This window comes from Coffea eugenioides, chromosome 5 (assembly GCF_003713205.1).
Source record: "Coffea eugenioides isolate CCC68of chromosome 5, Ceug_1.0, whole genome shotgun sequence".
Taxonomy (NCBI): domain Eukaryota; kingdom Viridiplantae; phylum Streptophyta; class Magnoliopsida; order Gentianales; family Rubiaceae; genus Coffea; species Coffea eugenioides.
The window spans coordinates 45677545-45697350 of record NC_040039.1 but is presented as its reverse complement, the minus strand read 5'-3'; the positions used below and the strand labels follow the sequence as shown (position 1 = coordinate 45697350).

General features: G+C 34.6%; 1 protein-coding gene across 1 annotated transcript; it reads right to left on the bottom strand.

The window, feature by feature from the left end:
• Positions 1 to 11066: 11066 nt before the first annotated feature.
• Positions 11067 to 14724, bottom strand: LOC113771848 (receptor-like protein 14). The gene is made up of 3 exons (XM_027316401.1): positions 14694 to 14724; positions 13542 to 13679; positions 11067 to 13315 (listed from the first exon to the last, which is right to left on the bottom strand). The coding sequence occupies exons 1-3, from the start codon at positions 14722 to 14724 to the stop codon at positions 11067 to 11069; spliced, it is 2418 nt and encodes an 805-aa protein (XP_027172202.1).
• Positions 14725 to 19806: the final 5082 nt, after the last annotated feature.

The following is a 19806-nucleotide window of genomic DNA, read 5'->3' as shown; positions in this document are numbered from 1 at the left end:
CAACTTTTGTTAATTATGGTCCATCCTTATGGTGTATCTGTATGCATCCCATAACAAAAGAAAGGTTGAGCTATATTGCTTTTAATGAATCTATAACTCTGATAAGTGGTGTGTCTGAGTTACACGGGAGTACCCTTGATAAATTTCACCTATAAGAGTGCAACAGTGGGGTCGCCCTAAAGGGAATTGGAACTTGTTCCCTTATACACTCATGAAAAATCGGGACTAAACCTAGGCCGTAAAATGCCAGTTTTGAAAGCTTATGACAACACTTGGACTATTGTGTGTGTAAGATAATATCCAATATCCCAAAAGCAGCCATAGTTCAAGACTGAAAGTCACTCTCGGTTCTAGTATTGGAAATTACTATAACATTCAATATAAGTTCAAGGCATTGCTAACCATATCATGTATAGTAGCTCTTTCTTGCCAAATTATAGTATACTATGTTATTTTATTAAAATAAGTGGGGGATTGTTGTAGTATTTTTAAAAAAATAGTCAATTTTTAATTAAATGTATATGTTACAAGAGAGAAATTTGGTAACGGCTCTTTTGGAGTTGGTGGCAATTGATTACATTTGATTAATTAACCTTTTTATTAGAAATTAAAGGTTTTCAATTACAATAACTTTATAACCTACAGTTCTAACTTAAATGTAATTTGATTAGCTAATAACTTTGCTTTCTCTTTAAATCCACATGCATCTCTTATTAGAGCAATGAGTCTGGTTTAAAGGCTCAAATCAGTAACTTTAATAGCTCGAACTTAAAGTAGGCTAATTCCTTTGTTTATTACTCAAAAAAAAAATCATGCAAGTATTGATCTGAGAGAGAGAATGTATTGAACTACAAGCCGACAGGCTACGAAATATTTTTTTTTCAGCCCAGCAGCCAGCTGGATTTTTTTCAAACAGAAAACTGCCCGGGAGTCATCATCAAAAGCAAAAAAAATGCCAGCAGTCAATTATTAAAAAAAATGACTAGTCAACCTTGCTAATCAATCCAATTGAGCAAAAATTAATTAGTCTATTCTCTAGGAATGCGTAGCAAATATCATTCAAGCAGAAAAACAAAAATTACCATCTCAATCAAATGTTTCTTCTTAAACATTAACCTTAGAACATTGCGTGATTATTGATCTCCATCCATGGATCACAAAATGCCTGCAAATAGCTGATAAATGAAGACTTGAAAAATCTTAAAAACTGCCAAAAGAAAAAAGAAAAAAACAAAGATACCATTTCCAAAAAATGGTAATAAAAAAAAGCTCTGCCAGGTGATAGCCACAAAAAATAAAAAATGATGCTGACTTGGGAGTATTTTTCAACATTGATATCAAACAATTTAAAGCAGCCTTATTGTCTATGATATTCCTAAAATGAGCTCCATCAAAGAAAATAAATTGAAGTTAGCAAACATGAATTCTTCCTTTACAAATATTTTTGTTACAATTCTAGGTTGCAAAATGAAAGATTTCCTTCCCATATGCTACTCATACGGATGGAAAAGAATTATCGAAGACGAGGCGATGGAATGTCTATGTGATAGGTTGTAATTTTACTATTTAATTTATTATTAATTCCCCTATTACCTGATCTGGTGTGGATTAATTGTTGGATTCTACTCACTTTTAGTATTTTGCATTTATTTCAGGGAGTAGAACAAAAATATGAAAACAAGTGCCAATTTGACAGGAAAGGAGTCCAAGTCGCAGAGCTTACCCCGGGGGCATTGTTGGCAAAGGAAAACTTTGGCCCATTTTGGTAATTACTGAAGAGGAGATGACGGCTGAATTTTTCTTTTCCCTAAGAGCCGCCGCACAGCATGAGTGGCAATAAGAATAGGAAATAGCTAAGGCCATTAGAAGGGGGAACTATTAGATAGCAGAGAACAAGCACTACCTTTAGCTTTTCACTTTGACTTTTCCATGGCCGTCTTTGAGTAGTTGTTCCCTGCAGATGTCAGGAACCATTAGAACCAAGCAATCTCTTTTGTAGTTTAGCTTTTCATTTCATGATTCGAACGAATTGGGTCCTCTAAATCGGAGACCATGGCCGTTGCTTTCTTTACAATTTTGCGTGGGCTATGTGCACCAAGAATGAACTAATTTTCTTTGTCTAGTCAAGGGATAACGGATGTTTTGGATCATCTAAAATTGTGAGATCGATTTAATTTTATCTTTTCCTTTATTTTTTGGTATTCGCATATATCCTGGTTACAGTGCTTATAATTGTTTAATTAATTGATTGTCTTGAATCCGGATAATTAGTTAATTTGATAATTTATTGTCAATTGAGACGTTAAATCCGTAATTGTTTAATTGTCTCAAAATAGTGATAACTGACATGATTGGGTTTGTGTCAGGGAAATACGCGGGCTAATTTAAAATAACCCTGGTAGTGCGTTATTTGGTTAGAATAGGGCTCCTCTAATACGTAAAGCAATTGTGGAATTAAATCTTATGGCCGTACCTAAGATTATTTCTCAATTCCTCTATTGTCAATTGTCAGCAGTGGTTGACTGTCATCGCTTGTTTGACAGTTATAACCTATTTATTAGTAAATAATTGGAATTGCCTTTGTTTCGATGATCAATTAGGTGAACCATTGCTGAAGTTATTCCTTGGCTAGATCCTTAATTATCACTCATTTGATTTTAGTAATTGTTATTTAATTTCTAGTTGGCTATTTTATTTTTATTATTTTACTTTTAGTTGAATTGCTTAAATTGCCACCCTTGATATAAAAATACCCCCTTGTCACTGTGAATTTGGAAAGAAGCAATTACACCCAATCCTTGTGGATTCGACCCTACTTACCACTATCTATAGAAATTATTTTTAGTTTGAGCAGGTTTTTATTATTGCACAGGCTGACACCCTGTCAATTTTTGGCGCCGTTGCCGGGGACTGGTGCCAGATTAATTTGTTTCTTTTTGAGTTCACCTTGTTTTCATTTTTAATTTATTTTTCTCTTATTTTTTTTATATAGTTTATGGCTGCTAACATTCCTTATTTTGATGATAGACTGGATTTTATTCCTGAATGGGGTTATGAGACTTATGTTTTTCCTAATGATCAATGGGCTGTTGCAAATTGTGGAACTTATTTTGACTCAGGTTATTCAACCGACACATGCCCCGCATTTCAAGATAATCTAAGTGCTCCAATTGATACTTTTAGAGATTTTTCACCTCGATTTCGAACGTGGTATGACCCTTACCCAAACAGGTATGATCAAGGATGGTGGGATAATTTCAATTTTAATTATGCGACCGGACCAATGAATTTTCAACAGCAAGAGTCTCAACAACCATCATCCATGTCAGGTATGTCTTTTCAGGAATTGATTGAATTATTTGCTACTAATACATATCGATTTCATCAGGAGACACAAGCGAGCATGCGTAACCTGACGGATCAAATGAACTAATTGACATCCAAGATAGCGCGATTAGCTTCTCACCTTGAAGAATTGCCCTTACAAACCAATATCAATCTTGAAGAAGATGAGAGTGCAATTATCCGGTCAAATGACATGGAACTGCAAGAGTTTCAAGGAGACGAATCTAAAAATGCAGTTGAAAAGGAAGTTGATGTGCAAAAAATGAGCCCCCAATATCAACCCGTCCAAATGAATGAATCCAGTGAACAACTTCCAAATACGGTGACATCTCCTCCATTCCTTAATCAATATTCTCTTGACTCTTATTCTTGAATTCCTGTTAATGAAATTGATTTTATTATACCAGAAAATCTTGAATTTCATGACATGAATAAATTAAGAGTGGCGATGGTAAGATATCTTGGACCAATAAATGCATGTGACGGAGGAGTGATTGGAGAATGCAAATTATCGATGACTTGTTTGGCGCCATTTACTAGTCTATGGAAGCCCGTAACTCTTGTGCTCAAGGATTATTCTATTTATGAGGGCTATCAGGACTGTATAGAGGATGAAGCATTAAGACGAGCCACAAGATTTTATCATCCATGAACAAAACATGATAACGTCTAGCTAAAGACATTAAAGAAAGGCGCTCATTGGGAGGCAACCCAATTTCTTTTAGTTATTTGTTCATTTTTGTTCGTTAGTTTAAATATTTTTTTCCTTGGATTTGACTGATTTTTGGCTTCAATTTTCGTTTTTGATGATTCACAGGCATCCCTGTGACATGACGCGCCCGCGTCATGACGTATGAAGAGCTCACAGTCAGAATCGTCAGAAGGGGTTCTTGCCCTCATGACGTGCCAGCGTCAAGTAACCTGGAAAGCTCTAGATTTCGTGCCTTCATGACGTGCCCGCGTCATATTCGCGGGAAAGGTAAGTATTCAAAAAAGTTCAAGAACGATTATTGATTTTCTATTAACCTCTACTTTTGAATTTCAAAAATAAATTTTGTCAATAATAAAAAAAGTTATATATAAAAAAAAAATTTCAAAATTTTTTTTAGTAATTTAAAAAAAAAGGGGAAGAGTCTTCCCGTAAAAAAAAAATTTTTCTAAAATGAGAAAAAAAAAGGAAAAGTAAAAAAAAAAAAACTATTTCCTTTTTCTTTTTTCTTTTTCTTTCTTTCCTCCTCTTTCTTTTCTTTCCTTTCTTTTTCTTTCTTTCTTCTCCCATGTTCTCCTCTGTGTTGACTGAGGTTCCTTCGCACGCCGCCATCCCTCCCCACGCACTCTCACTCCATCTCCACCATCGGAACTCGCTACCTCTCTCCTTCCTCGCAGAGACCGCCGCCTCCACCTCAGCTCAAGCTCCACTCCAGCGTGCCTTGCCGTCAGCCGCTAGCTGCTAGCCGCCTGAGCTCGCGCGCCCCTAGCAACCCACGCCCTGCCACCAGCTCGCTCTCACTCTCTCCCTGCCGTGAGCTCCGCTCCAGAGCATGCCAGTCCTTGCACCAGCTCCTCGCAGCCCCCAGCTCTTCCACGGTAGCGGCTATGCGCTCCACCAGCTCACAAACGCCACCACCACTCTTCCTCCATCTAGTCTCGCGTCCGCCTCCGTCACCCACCATCGTGCGCCTATCTCACTTCAGCAGCCGCGCGGCCCCAAATCGCGCACACCCAGCAAGCATTCGCAGCTGTCGAGCCCTCCTCTATCGCGCGCCGCCTTCTCCAACCGTGGCACACGCCAGGCTCTTCTCCCTCTTGTGACACTTGTGCTCCACCACCTCTCCTCTTTCCGCTGCCGTGCGCACCGTCGCTACTTGTCAAATTTTTGACAGGTAGAGGTATTGTATGCTTCCAATCGCTAGTTCATTTTCTGGGACATCATTTTCTGGAGTATCGTATTTTAATTTCTTGCTACACTTGCTTACTTGGTTGCCCTGTATTGCACTAGTGGGATTGATTTGCTTGATTTTACGCCTATTATTTGGGAATTGTTTGGGAGTTCTGTGCACGGTGGTTGCCATTTTGATTCCTTTTTATTTCTGGTGCCGTTTGCTATTGGTTGGAATATCAAGTGATTTGGGTTGACCGTTTGAGATTTTACATCAACTGTGTGGCACACCAGTGATACTGGTTGAGGTAATTGGCCTTGATTGTGTTGCTTCTATTGGGTTGGTTGCCTGCCTGATAGCTGAGAGTTTGTAATTGAGTTATTATTGTCAAAGTTCTAAACTGCTATTGCTGGAATTGCCGATTTTGAGTTGAGATATCCACTGTCCAATTGGAGACTTTGTTGAGATTTTGGGTGGACAGAGTTTTGCATTTACTAGTTGAATTGGGTTGAGATGTCTCAGAACTTGGCCGCGTACTCCATCACATCGGTTTCACTCCACTGTTCCCTCCTATCCCTTAGCCATTCGACAGGGAAGTTTCATTGTTCTCTTCGCTTTACTTACTTTATTACCTCCATTAAGGACAATGTAGGATTTAGGTGGAGGGGGGAACAAATGGGGGTGCTAGCGTTTCTAGTTTTTCCTTTATTATTGTTACTTGGCCATCTTTCGTGCATTTTCTTTCTTTTTTTTTAGTGATTAGCTCACATGTGCATGCCAAGGTTTGATATTGGATTGTTGCCTCTATTTCTACTATTGCCAAGTTTTAATAATAAGAATGTATCAAGTTAATGTGGTTGAATCCAAAAACATCTCTTTGGTGAATATCGATGATTGTTTTACTCTTATAATTTTTGGTTAACTTTTCTAGGCATAAGGAATGATTGTTGGCATTTTCATGTGAATTGGTCCGGTTATTAACCTTAGTTCTCCATATTTGAAAATGAGGCTAGCGGCTACAAATTTTCTTTTGATTTTTGTGTTATTTTGAATTTTTGGTGCTATGTGGCTGTGAATAAGAGTTGACTGTACTCCGCTAGTATTTACTACCGAGTAACCGGGGATCTTCACCAAAAGTGTCGATTCTCGCGTCAAAAAGTAGTAATTGCTATGAGTGCGTGGTCACGTGGCGATAGAAGTTGAGTAATTGGGCTCTTTCATCTAACAAATGTCAGAGTTCGCGTCAAAAGGCTCCAATGGCTAGCGACTAAATCTTTTGTTACTATTGAAAAAAAAAGGAGAAAAAGAAAAAGAGAAAAGTAGAAATATGTAATAAAAAAAAAGTGAAAGTTGTGTTAGTGTATAATAAAAGTCAGCTTGCCGATTTATGAATTTAATGTTGAGATTTTGGTTAATAGTTGGACCATTTGCTGATAAATGTTGTGCGTCATTCATTTTTCTTAGATTAGTTAACCTGAAATTGGAGGAGTTTGTGGTTTAGAAGCTAACCGAAGTGATGTTTCTTGGATCTTGATCACCCATGCTTGATATATATTTTTCTTGGTATTTTGGCAATATGGTAGATGGAGCAATGACCATTGTCAGATATTGGTACTTGTTTGCTGTTCTTATGCTTGAGGACAAGCATGGTTTAGGTGTGGGGGGAATTGATTGGTTGCAATTTTACTATTTAATTTATTATTAATTTCCCCTATTACCTGATCTGGTGTGGATTAATTGTTGGATTCTACTCACTTTTAGTATTTTGCATTTATTTCAGGGAGTAGAACAAAAATATGAAAACAAGTACCAATTTGACAGGAAAGCAGTCCAAGTCGCAGAGCTTACCCGAGGGTATTGTTGGCAAAGGAAAACTTTGACCCATTTTGGTAATTACTGAAGAGGAGAGGACGGCTGAATTTTTCTTTTCCCTAAGAGCCGCCGCACAGCATGAGTGGCAATAAGACTAGGAAATAGCTAAGGCCATTAGAAGGGGGAACTATTAGATAGCAGAGAACAAGCACTACCTTTAGCTTTTCACTTTGACTTTTCCGTGTCCGTCTTTGAGTAGTTGTTCCCTGCAGATGTCAGGGACCATTAGAACCAAGCAATCTCTTTTGTAGTTTAGCTTTTCATTTCAGGATTCGAATGAATTGGGTCCTCTAAATCGGAGACCATGGCCGCTGCTTTCTTTACAATTTTGCGTGGGCTCTGTGCACCAAGAATGAACTAATTTTCTTTGTCTAGTCAAGGGACAACGGATGCTTTGGGTCATCTAAAATTATGAGATCGATTTAATTTAATTTAATTTTTTATTTATTGGTATTCGCATATATCCTAGTTACAGTGCTTATAATTGTTTAATTAATTGATTGTCTTGGATCCGGATAATTAGTTAATTTGATAATCTATTGTCAATTGGGACGTTAAATCCGTAATTGTTTAATTGTCTCAAAATAGTGATAACTGGCATGATTGGATTTGTGTCAGGAGAATATGCGGGCTAATCTAAAATAACCCTGGTAGTGCGTTATTTGGTTAGAATAGGGCTCCTCTAATACGTAAGGCAATTGGGGAATTAAATCTTATGGGCGTACCTAAGATTATTCTAAATTAGAGCAGTGATTAACGGGCGTACCTTAATCATCGACACAGTAAGGAGGGGTTGACTGTCATCGCTTGTTTGGCAGTTATAACCTATTTATTAGTAAATAATTGGAATTGCCTTTGTTTCGATGATCAATTAGGTGAACCATTGCTGAAGTTATTCCTTGGCTAGATCCTTAATTATCACTCATTTGATTTTAGTAATTGTTATTTAATTTCTAGTTGGCTATTTTATTTTTATTATTTTACTTTTAGTTGAATTACTTAAATTGTCACCCCTGATATAAAAATACCCCCTTGTCACTGTGAATTTGGAAAGAAGCAATTACACCCAGTCCCTGTGGATTCGACCCTGCTTATCACTATCTACAGAAATTATTTTTAGTTTGAGTAGGTTTTTATTATTGCATAGGCTGACACCTTGTCACTATGAGGTTAAGTTTCTATTTAGGAACGATGTTTCAAGTTAGGTTTGGCATCTGACCACTTAGAGAATCTAAATTACGGGTGTCTAAAAGGAAAAAACGTAAAAGTAGATTGACTGCTGACATTTTTTTTCCCGTAGCCATCAGATTTTTTTGTTTAAATCCAGGCTGCTGGGCTGACTCGCCCTAGCAGTTCAGCAATTAAAAAAAAATTTCGTAGCCTGATTAAGCCGGATAGGTGTAGTACAATACATTCTCTCTGTCAGACCAATACTTGCACGATTTTTTTTAAGCAATAAACGAAGAAATTAGCCCTTAAAGTATGTATTCAAGGCAATACCTGGTGAGAAAAAAAGACATTTTCAAATATCAAATTTGGTAATTCTAATGAATAAAATTACAAGGTTCTATTTTTACGCTGGAGATATTTATTATCGTAATATCTAAAAGTAACTTGTATAAATTAGTTACGTTCTCCATGCTCCAAAACAGGGAGAAGATCCAACCTGTATACATATACAAAGTGCTAATCTCTTTTCCTATCTGCCCATTTTAAAACCATTATTTTTGTTGCACGGCTAGTTTCTTTTATTTTTTTGTACAATTTTTGGTGCATTGAGAAGCAGCTATTGAGGTTTTTACATGATTGTATTTATCAAAGTCCTTATATTGCATCAATAATTTCGAGTGTATTTATTATTGTTGCTGTTTCCGTGTCGTTGATGAGAAATTTCTTGTTGTGTCAATCTGGTCTACTAAAAATGAATCCTTTTTTAAAATGATTCCTGAATTTAGTGCTAAACTGTCCAAATTGGAGTGCAAAAGAATAGGGAATTGGACAAACGAACTGGACAAAGATGTTGCCTTCCCCTTTGGAAGGCAAGTATTAGGACAAACCCGATCCCAGTTGCGTAGCAAATGATGTAGTGAAGACTACTCTACAAGTCAACTCATATGTAAGGTTGCAAATCGGCGAGTCGAGCTTAGACTTGATCAAGTGAAGCTAGACTTATATTTTTGGCTCGAAGTTAAATTGAAAATCAATTGAGCACCTATCGGACATCTCATGTTCTCTGATTGATCTTGTGTATATAACTATGATCTTTTTTGAAAATGAATTTAGTAGCACTTGGGGATAATGATTAACAAGGTTACAAAACTACATTCACAAATAACTTTGGCCCGAGCTTTAGTAGAGCCTTTTATCAAGCTACTCAAACTCGAGTTGGGCTAAACCACTGTCATTATGAGGATCATTTTAGTAGGGAAGAAAAATTCTCATCAAAAAGTGGAAAGTGCACAACCGTTTCAAACAAAATTTCGACTCCTATTAATTCAAAATCATCTCTTAATACATCAATGATTCTAACTTAAACACTCAACGTGTTAGTTTCAAGAATAGTAAGTCGGCTCAATTGACAAGAACATATTACTTTTTTACAAAAAATCGTGAGTTCAAATCCCGCTGCCAGGTGACCAGAATCGAACCCACTAAAAAAAGAAGTTTCAAGACTAAAAATAATCATTTTCTTCAAGGCAATTTATGGGAAGCATATTTGTGAGTCAAATTTTAAAAAATTATTTCAAGATTCGGGTGGTTCATTTTCGTCAGGGTATATTACGGATTGAAACTTCAGTATAATTCAAGGAAAAACAAAAAAGTATGATCAACAGGCAGCAAAGAAAGATTGAGTGTTTAACCGGGGCGGATGTTCTGGCCAGGCGACTTCGGTGCCGAATGAGGTGGTTATTGCCGAGTAAACTTGCTTCTTGGGGTAGCTCCTAAGCAGTATTTTGATTGATTATTTTCATCTATCACCTGACCCAGTGTGATTTTGCTTCGTTCTCATTTTCATTTAGAGTTTTGCTTGTACAATTTCTAGTGGCCATGTTACTAGAGTTTTCTGCTATTTCTTTTGGGCACGAACTTAGTTGTGATACCATTTTGTGGCCCAATGTCAGCATCGGTACTCGAAGCCGAAACGTGACCTGAGATGGGCTTTGGGACCAAGAGAATATGTGGGTCTAAATTGTATCATTGTCAACTGTCAAGGGAATAGGTAGAAATAGTTTGAACTGCTTTAATTTTCATATTGATACAATTTTTTTTTTGTAAAAAAAAATAATTAGTGAAAAATACACAAATTTTACAAGTTAATTAAACTAATAAATCAAGAAATAAAAAATTGTTTACTTGCTGTGCCACATTTTCGTTAATCATCTAGTGGCTAAGTTTAAAACCTCAAAATATAAAGATTTTGAGTTTTAATCCTCCTCTCCTCTCCCTACGCTGCTAGAAAAAGGAAAACAAATATGAGAATAATTAGGCAAAAAAATTTATGGCTATTCAGAAAAGAAATAGTAATTGTGCAAATAAAGAAAATTAAACCGCAAATATGAGAATAAAAAACTGTAGTGCAAAATATATTGTTGATGGTCTCAACTCGTTGTAAGTTTTTCATTTTCATTTTCATTGCTCTACTCCCTTCCCGAAGATTAACTCTATTGGAAAATAAAAATTAATTTCCACAAACAGAAAGGAATGCTGAAACTAACAAACACATAATCAACATATTAAATTTATTTTGTCTGACCAATAATTCAGTTTATTATTGTTTCTGGTTATGGAGATGAACCCACTTTGGCAGCAAAAGCAACTAATTGTTTTCTGTGGCACTAATATTTTCAATCTTTATGAGAGCAAGAATATGATTGAAATTTCAGCTCATATAGTTCCTCTTTCAATACTTGCAGATACATTGGACCTTTTTCCAAATTCGAGAATCCCAATGGAGTAACTAGGACCAATTCATCTCCTTCTCATGTTCCAATTGAACACTTTCCATGTTTGCTTTTTCTCAGAGGAACGAGACCTGCAATACTCGTAGAATCTAGATAGGATCCAATAATCAATATAAAAAAACCATGCTCTTCTATAATAAGGGCTAACACAAAGAATTACCACAAATGAAATCACGATCACCATATATGAAGCAAAAAAGCTCCAAGCGAATGCTGCCACATCAATTGCACCGTCAACTTCTATGTCTTGATCACCATCATTTTCAGGGTGTGGAGCAAAGGGGTTACAACTTCTCTTGAGCAATGGTCCACAGAGACCTGGATTTCCTCTATAATTGCGGTCGTCAAAGTTTGCAAACTCCCCTGTATCAGGTACCCTGCCAGACAAGTTATTGTATGACACATTGAAGATGGACAAGAAGTTCAAGGATGCCAGCTCTGAAGGTATTTCGCCACTGAAATTGTTGTAAGAAAGATCCAAGCTCTCTACTAGGTTCAACATGGAAAGTCTTGAGGGAATGGATCCTTGCAAGTAGTTGTGGGATAAATTTAATGCCCGGATATGTCTGAGATCACCAAATTCAGGAGGAATCACTCCAATCAATTGGTTACACGACAAATCAAGTCCAGACATGAAATTTAATATATTCCCTGCATAGCGTTCGCTTCTACTTTTTGTTGTGAATATCACTTTTTCTTGCTCGGAAAAAGTTATAGAATACTCACTCCAGCTTATCTCCATAGCCAGAAAATGAGATCCAGGGTACTCTGGGATGGATTCAATATCACCATACGGTTCATAGGTAAAAAATGCATCTTTGGAGAACTGCCCACTGCCAAAAGAAATTTTGTTGAAGCATGTGGGCAGTGGCCCAGAAAACTTATTCTGAGAAAGATCCATAATTGTCACATTCTGCAGCTGACATAAGTGCAAAGGAATATGACCATGCAATTCATTTCCCCCCAAGAGAAGAACCCTGAGCTCTTTAAGCTTACCAATATAGCGTGGTACACCGCCAGACAGCATGTTGTAAGCCAAATCGAGTGTCGTCAAATAGAAGCTTCCAGACAGCATGTTTGAGATGGGCCCTGAGATCATGTTGTGATGCAGGTGGATGAACATCAATGACGTAAGCTCGGAGCAAGCTGGCAAAGGTCCGATCAACTGATTTTTGGAGAGGTCTAAAAATGTAAGAGTCCGAAGTTTGCATATAGCATCTGGTAAGCTACCTTCTAGCAAGTTGGCTGACATGTCAAGAGCCTTCAAATATGAAAAATTTCCAATCCAACTTGGAATTTTGCCTTGAAAAGAATTGTTTGAAATATCCAGCAAAGATAAACGTGGAGAACGAGATAATCCATGTGAAATGCTCCCAATAAAATGGTTATTATCCAAGTGAAGGAATGCTAGGCTTGTTAAGTTCGTGGACCCAGAAGGAAAATTGCCATGCAAATTATTATAAGACAATACCAATGTTGTAAGATCTAAACATCCAGTTCCAATTTGACCTGGTACCTCCCCTGAAAACTTGTTGTGGGACAAATCAATTGATAGTGCCTCTGTCAAGTTTCCCAATGACCCGGGAATATTGGCTTCAAATGAATTTCCTGACAAATTCAAGTACCACAGCAATGGAAAAGATAAACCGATATTTTGAGGAACCTTACCACTGACGTCATTGTTTGAGATGTCTAATCGCCTTAGATATATTTCCGGAGAATCATCCACAAGAAACGGACCCGTAAAAGAGTTATCCTTTAGAACAAGAACTTCAAAGTTTGTATTATTTTGCAGAAGCCAAGTAGGAATCTGGCCGACTAACTTATTGGAAGAAAGATCAAGAATTCGCATTTCTTTCTGATAGAGCAGGAAACCTGGGATTTTTCGAGTCTGATTATTCAAGTTGCAGCCAGATAAAGAAAGAACCTTTAGCTCAAATGGTGGGGGCAGAGCAAGATCCTCAGTGTCGACATGTGAATCATTGGTCAAAGGTCCAAGTTCGAACCACTGAAGCTTTGAATGGTTGCCCAAAGAATTGAAAGAAAAAGAACCTCCAAAAAGGTTGCCAGAGAGGGAGAGATACTCAAGGTGTACGAGAGGAGTAATGAGAGCTGCAGGGATGTTTCCGCTGAGAATATTGTTGGAGAGATCAAGAATTCGAAGAGATGTCAAGTTTCTGAAGCACATAGGAATAGGCCCGTAAAAATTATTGTCACTCAGCTGAAGTTCATCGAGATTCTTCAAACTGCAAATTCCTGCCCAGAAAACAAGTTCATTATAAGCTTTTCGTACAGTAATAGTTGATGCGAGGTATGAATTGTCAATATATAGCCAATTCAGAAACCATGAAATCATTCATATGTTACACGCAAAAAAAATTGAAATGTTGGTTTCCAAATTTCATCCGTTCAAGCTCAACATTTGAAAAGTAAATAGCAACTTCATGCAAGCAACCGAGCCTTTCACAGCCTATCTTATTACCTTGAAGGACGGAGGAATCATTAATACCGATACCGCTCAAAGATAAGGCTTTGAGAAAAGTTAAAGCCTCAATGTCCGAGAGTTTGTTAAAATTTGTACCTCCAAGATTGAGTACCTTCAAGTTCTCCAGCTTCAATTCTGCAGTTCAAAACTTTATGTTAGTATTATAGTTTTGGATATATCAAAATTACATAACTATTGTTGCATCTCCATCCCCTATTCTATAAGAATTTGTATATTTCAAACAAGGTAAATTATGCCACAGGTCGATAAAATTTTCAAAGTCTTATTTAATCCACTATACTATTTTTTCACGTCAATGATGCATTGAACAGCTAAGAAGGATCGAATTGGGCTATTCTATCCATTTGCTCGATTAAAATAGACGAAATTCATTGCATGTGAGCTGCACACTCTGCAGGGGCAGCTTTGTCATTTGGTAGTAAAAAGTTATATGGTAGACAAAGGGGATGTTTGATAAAACTAAAAACTAAAACCTGAAAACTAAAACTTAATTGAAACCTAAATTTCATAAAGTGAAATATGTTTGATAACCAGCTAAATTCGAGCGCTAAATTAAAATATTTTATTTTGTTTTTAATTATATAGTTGAATAGTAATATTACGTTTTACTTTTGTATTATATTAACTTTTTAAATATCAATTTTTTATACTAATAATCTGCATGCTAATAGGAAAAGTATGTTTTTTGTATGTGCATATGAGAAACAATTTGCAAAATTTAGTGTGAAAATGCAAAAGAAAAACTTACATAACTAATCCCTTTAGATTTACAAATAATCCTCCCACCTCTTGTTTATGTTCCACTTTTCAATCGAAGGTTAATTAAACCTACTAAAACGAAGGCAGATTTTGTTAATTTTGTGAATTTATTTCGGAATTTGGACATATTTTAACATCAAATTAGTTGTATAGATATTTCCATCCTATCCTTATAATCTTGGGGGAGGGGGGCGGATGGGTTGGGTGGTGGAGTATAAGTGAGAGGTATCATATTCGAGTCCTCCTACTTATATCTAATCTTGAAATAGAAAGAGAAAATGACACTTAATACTTCAAAGAAAATAATTTCGATTCTAACTTATTCTAGGTAAACCATGTATAACTTTATCTCAGATTGGACACACATACCATTAAAGGATAAGGAACCAGCAAATCCCATACCATTAAAGGACACACATACCATATAAGTTAAGAAGCTCCAATGTTTTCAGACAATTGCATTCTGCAGCAACAAGATGATCCAAGAACTCTTACAATGGGCAGATTCCACGCCCACAACCCTAATGCCTATAGATTGGGCATTTTTATCTTTTCTGGTATATCTATACTTTATAATTTTGGTATATCACCACATTAAAAATAAAATTAACTAATTAACATCTTTCAGACTACTACTCGCATGTTAGTCCACAGATAGTTATTAAAATGTAAACAACTTTGAATCTGTAAATTACGCCACCCATATTTGTGAACGTAAAATTGAAAAGAATAAGGTAAAATTAAAGTTCACATTTAAGAGCTTTTAATTGGAATAGAGTACAAATAAATAATACTTCTATGTGCGAAACAAGACCTAAAACAATGAAGCGGAAAAGAAAAATTAGACAAACAGAAAGTCAAAGAAATTTACGTAAGGTCAAAGAAAGTCTCATAAAAGAATTAGGAAATGCTCAATTTCTTTCTTTTCGAAGAAATTCTGCTTTATATTCTTCTTTACTTGTTGGCCAATATAATATTTTCTTAAAATTTTGCAGCGACATTTTTTTTTTTGTAAATTTTATTTCTCTATTATTTTATGAATCAAGTTATTTTCTTACTAAAGTACTTCTATTATTTCTCAAAAGATTTAGGAACACCTGTGTCATAATTTTTGCTAATCTAGTTTTTTATTTTTTATTTAATTCCAAAATGTTTTCTAATAAAGCATGTCAACAATCAGTAAATTTTCTAAATTCTCATTTAGTCCATTTTATTATTTTCATATATGCAATGAGGAAAATGTTCCAAATGTAACGTGCAATTCACATGCCGTAAAATTTTATCTCTTTTTAATTGGAAAAAAAATAGAACCACCAATTAATTATTTTTAGGAGTTTAGCAGTTCAGTTGACATAGGAAACACTACAGTATGCTAAATTAGATTTTAGAAAGGTTTGGTGATAAATAACATTTTAAATTCATTACAATAGCCCTTATAATATTAAGTATTGATATTTAACATAAGATCAGAAAAGGAAAAAAGTGTACTTGATTTTTCTTTGGTAGTTAGCGAATGGGTTTCTAAATTAAAATGAAAGGAAGAATTTAAATACCGGATCCTTCTAGATTCACAAATAGAACTCCCACATTTTATTCACGTTCCATTTTTCAATGAAAGTTAATTAAACCACCTAAAACGTATGGATAATTCTAATGTACAGCTAATCTAGAAATTTAGGCAAAGTTTGTTAATTTTAGGAATCTATTTTCTTATTGGAATTTGGACATAATATAACATCAAATTATAGAAATAGGGAAAAGTATACAGATAGTTCTGTCCTATCCTTATAATCTTGAAATAGAAAGAGAAAATAATGGTTATACTCCAAATCATGTGACAGGATCCAAAGAAAATTATTTCGCATCAAGCTTATTCTGGGAATGTAATTCTTTTTTGTTAAAAAAAAAAACACGTATCCCAGTTAAACTATATGTACCTTTAAAGGACATGGAACCAGAAAATTGATTATCGCTTAAGTCAAGAAACTCCAATTTTTCCAGACGCTTGAAATCTGCAGCAAGAAGATGATCCAATTAGAACTCCTAGAATGGGCAGATTGCGGTCCAACAATTCTCATGCTAATGGATTCTACAATTTTATCTTTTCTGTATATCTATGCTTTATAATTTTGGCATATGCAACATCTCTCACAACTACAAAAAAAAAAAAAAAGATTAACTAATTAGCATCTTTCAAGCAACTAGTCTACAGGCGATTTGTTTTGGGCAAATTACACTTTACCCCCCTATAGTTTAGTATTTTTTATACATAATCCCCCTATAGTTTTAAAAACTTTATACAATTCTCTCATGGTTTGGATTAGAGTGCCAAAGTAATGGAATCTGTAATCCATAACGGAATCACCTAAAATGTCAAAAATGCTTCTATGTAAAGTTGAAAATTATTTATTAACTACAATGGGAGTTATGTGTATATTTTGAAAACCATAAGGGGGTTATATGGTAAAACATTACCATAAGGAGGTTATATGATAAAATATAAAATCATATGGGATTAGTGCATCATGTATATTATGTTTATATATTTTCATCACTTCAGTCATTTTAAATTTTAAACAAATGTTATTTCGACATTTTTAAAGGTTTTGTTACGAATGATTATTTCCGTCACTTTGACACTTTAATTCAAATCATGAGAGGGTTATGTATAGTTTTTGAAACCATCAGGAGGTTATGTACAAAAATGTAAAATATGTAAAATATAAAATGTAAAATATAATTTGCCCTTTGTTTTCTTTCTTAAGTCCATAGCCAATTATTAAAATGTAAACAAACTTTGGATATGTGAATTAAGTTACCCTCTAATCCCATGCTTGCGAAGGTAAGAGGAAAAACAAATAAGATGCTTTGTAATTTGCTCCACATCAATAAAGTTCACATTTAAGAGCTATTAATTGAAATAGATTACAAATAAATAATGCTGAATCATTCTAAGTTTTGATATTCATTAATTTCTATGTGCTGAACAGGACCCAAAACAAATGAAGTAGAAAAGCAAAAAATAGAACAGACGCAAAGTCAAAGAAAATTGTGTAAAAAGGTTAAAGAAAGTCTTATATAAGAATTATAGATAGCAAGTGAATATACCTTCTATAGGAAACGATCCCTCTAAAAACAAATTAGAGAGAGACAGCCTTTTAAGTTCAGTAATTGCAGTTATACATGGAATTGTACTGTTGTTGAATTTGTTCCAATCGAGGTATAAGGACTTGAGATTTTGCAACTTAGCCCAATTCCTGCAGCCTGCAAATGCACGAGTCAGATTCTAATAAACGGGCTAAATACCAAAGAAACCCCTTTGGCTAATCCAATATACACATTTCCTCCTTATAATTTGAAAAAGTACAATTTAACCTGCATGGTTTTGGATTATAGTGAAACTGTTAGTATTTTTTTTTATTAAATTTAATAATCGAGCACTATCAAAGTTTTTAATAAAAAAAACAATGATGAAATAATCAAATCGACCTTTGAACCATGTCATAAATAAATTATAGACAAAATTTGGTGTCAAATATAATTCCAAAATGACATCATCGCAAAAATTAAATTTCATAATAAAGCTTCTTCTTCCCTATTGATTTCTGACAAAAGAGCTTTGTAGCGGTCCACCATGGTTCTTGCCAGCAGCATCATCCAAAGGGAGCTGATCTATTCCTTCTACCAAAAGAGGTTTTCGATAATTGACTCTAAATAAAAAGATGTAAGATTTAAAATTTTTCACACTTATACTTTCCACGTCGGCAAAGATATAAATGTTTGCTTTTCGTTTTTGTCTTCAAAGTTAACTACTATGCATAAAACTTGATGATTTAGTGATAGGTCGAAGTAAGAAAAACTGAAACTAACTACTATGCATAAAACTTGATGTAAGTGGTAAAATTGTTGTACATTACACAAACTAATTTGCAACCGGTCACCCATTGAATTGAAAACTATTTGATAAATAAATAAGACACACTATCAAAAAATAAAAAGTATACTTTGTAATGCAATATCTTAGTCTCTTCTCTTGATCCATTCACTTTTTTCCACATAAATTGCCTGTTTTTTTCTTAGAGACATCAATTTACTCGTGTATACATTCCTTAATTATTGCTCCTAATCCATCATGATAGGTTGATGTTTTATGCCTGTATGATCTATTTTTTAATTGCTATTTTTTCTTGACTTCTTTCAATTTATGATATATTAATTCTTGTTGTTTTGAAGAATTTAGGGATAATTTCAAAAACTTCAGGAGAGGTTTCTGACAATTTTACCGAGCTTCCCTGAGATTTGAAAAATTACACCTACCTCCCCTGATTTGATAGTTTTAGTAACCAAACCTTAAAATAATATTGACTTCAGCAAATTTTTAAATGAATACCTAAAAATGCCCTAGTGTATTGAGTTTTAATTTACTTCCCTACACAATTATAAGATTATCTAACGTAATTATAAGGAAAAGGTGCCAAAATTTTTATGTCCATACCTACTATTTGATAAACAGCTATAATAATAATTTTATCACTATAATAGGATACTTTTGATAGTATTTTTATTATGGATTTAGATTTATAAGATAGAAAAGAAAATGTCAAAATAATTGATTTAGAGTTTATGAATTTTTCGATTAGTGGGATTATCATAATTTAATAGTGGTTTTGGGCCGTTTCTTTTTGATTTATTGTTAATTTTAATACCAAAAAATAGAAAACAAAGATTAGCAAAAAAACATTGGATTACGTATAAAGTTAACTCGTCAAAAAAATCACTAGTTCGACATTTGGTTACAATATAAGTTAGAGATAATAGTGATAGTTCTGCAGTTTTATTGGTAAAAAATTAAAATTAAAAGGAATAAGAAGGAAAAAGAATGAAAAAATAATTTAAAAAGTCATTCTAACTAGAAGCATACCAAACAAGAGAATTTCATTAAAATATTTAAGGGTTGTATTGTCATTTTAAATTACAAGAGAGGTATGTGTAATTTTAAAAATCTCGAGAGAACTAAATAAAATTGTTAAAAAAACTCAAGGGAGGTTTTTGAGATTATCTCTAAAATTTAATGCAAAATAGTTTCCTGTTTAATTAAACTATCGTCAGTTTGTATGGGATTTTGAGTCTTCTACAATTATAATACAGATATACACGCAGATTAAGAGAAATTATAAGAAATAAGGCTGAGAAAAAAGATGAAGAAATATGAAAAACTTGCCTCAAGCTGCGGACAAGAATGCTAAAAGTAAGGCTAGAACGAAAGAAAAAAAGATGATAAAGAAAGATGAATTACTTGTCTGTGTAATCAAGGTTCTAAATGGCCAATCTTTCGATAGAAGCTTAGCAAAATCAAAACATATACAAGATTAAATTTTATATTTTACTCTGGAAAATTAGTAAATTGCAAAGTACAAAGAAGGAAAAGATTCAACATGGTGTATGTGGTTTAGGCCAAGATTCAATTGTTGTTGGGGAAAAT

Coding starts and splice junctions, on each gene's coding strand:
- LOC113771848 (XM_027316401.1), bottom strand. CDS start 14,724: ATGGGATTTGCTGGTTCCTTATCCTTTAATG. Junction 13,680..14,693: donor TGGTTCCTTATCCTTTAATG/GTATGTGTGTCC, acceptor TTTGAACTGCAG/AATTGAAGCTGGAGAACTTG. Junction 13,316..13,541: donor TGATTCCTCCGTCCTTCAAG/GTAATAAGATAG, acceptor TTTTCTGGGCAG/GAATTTGCAGTTTGAAGAAT.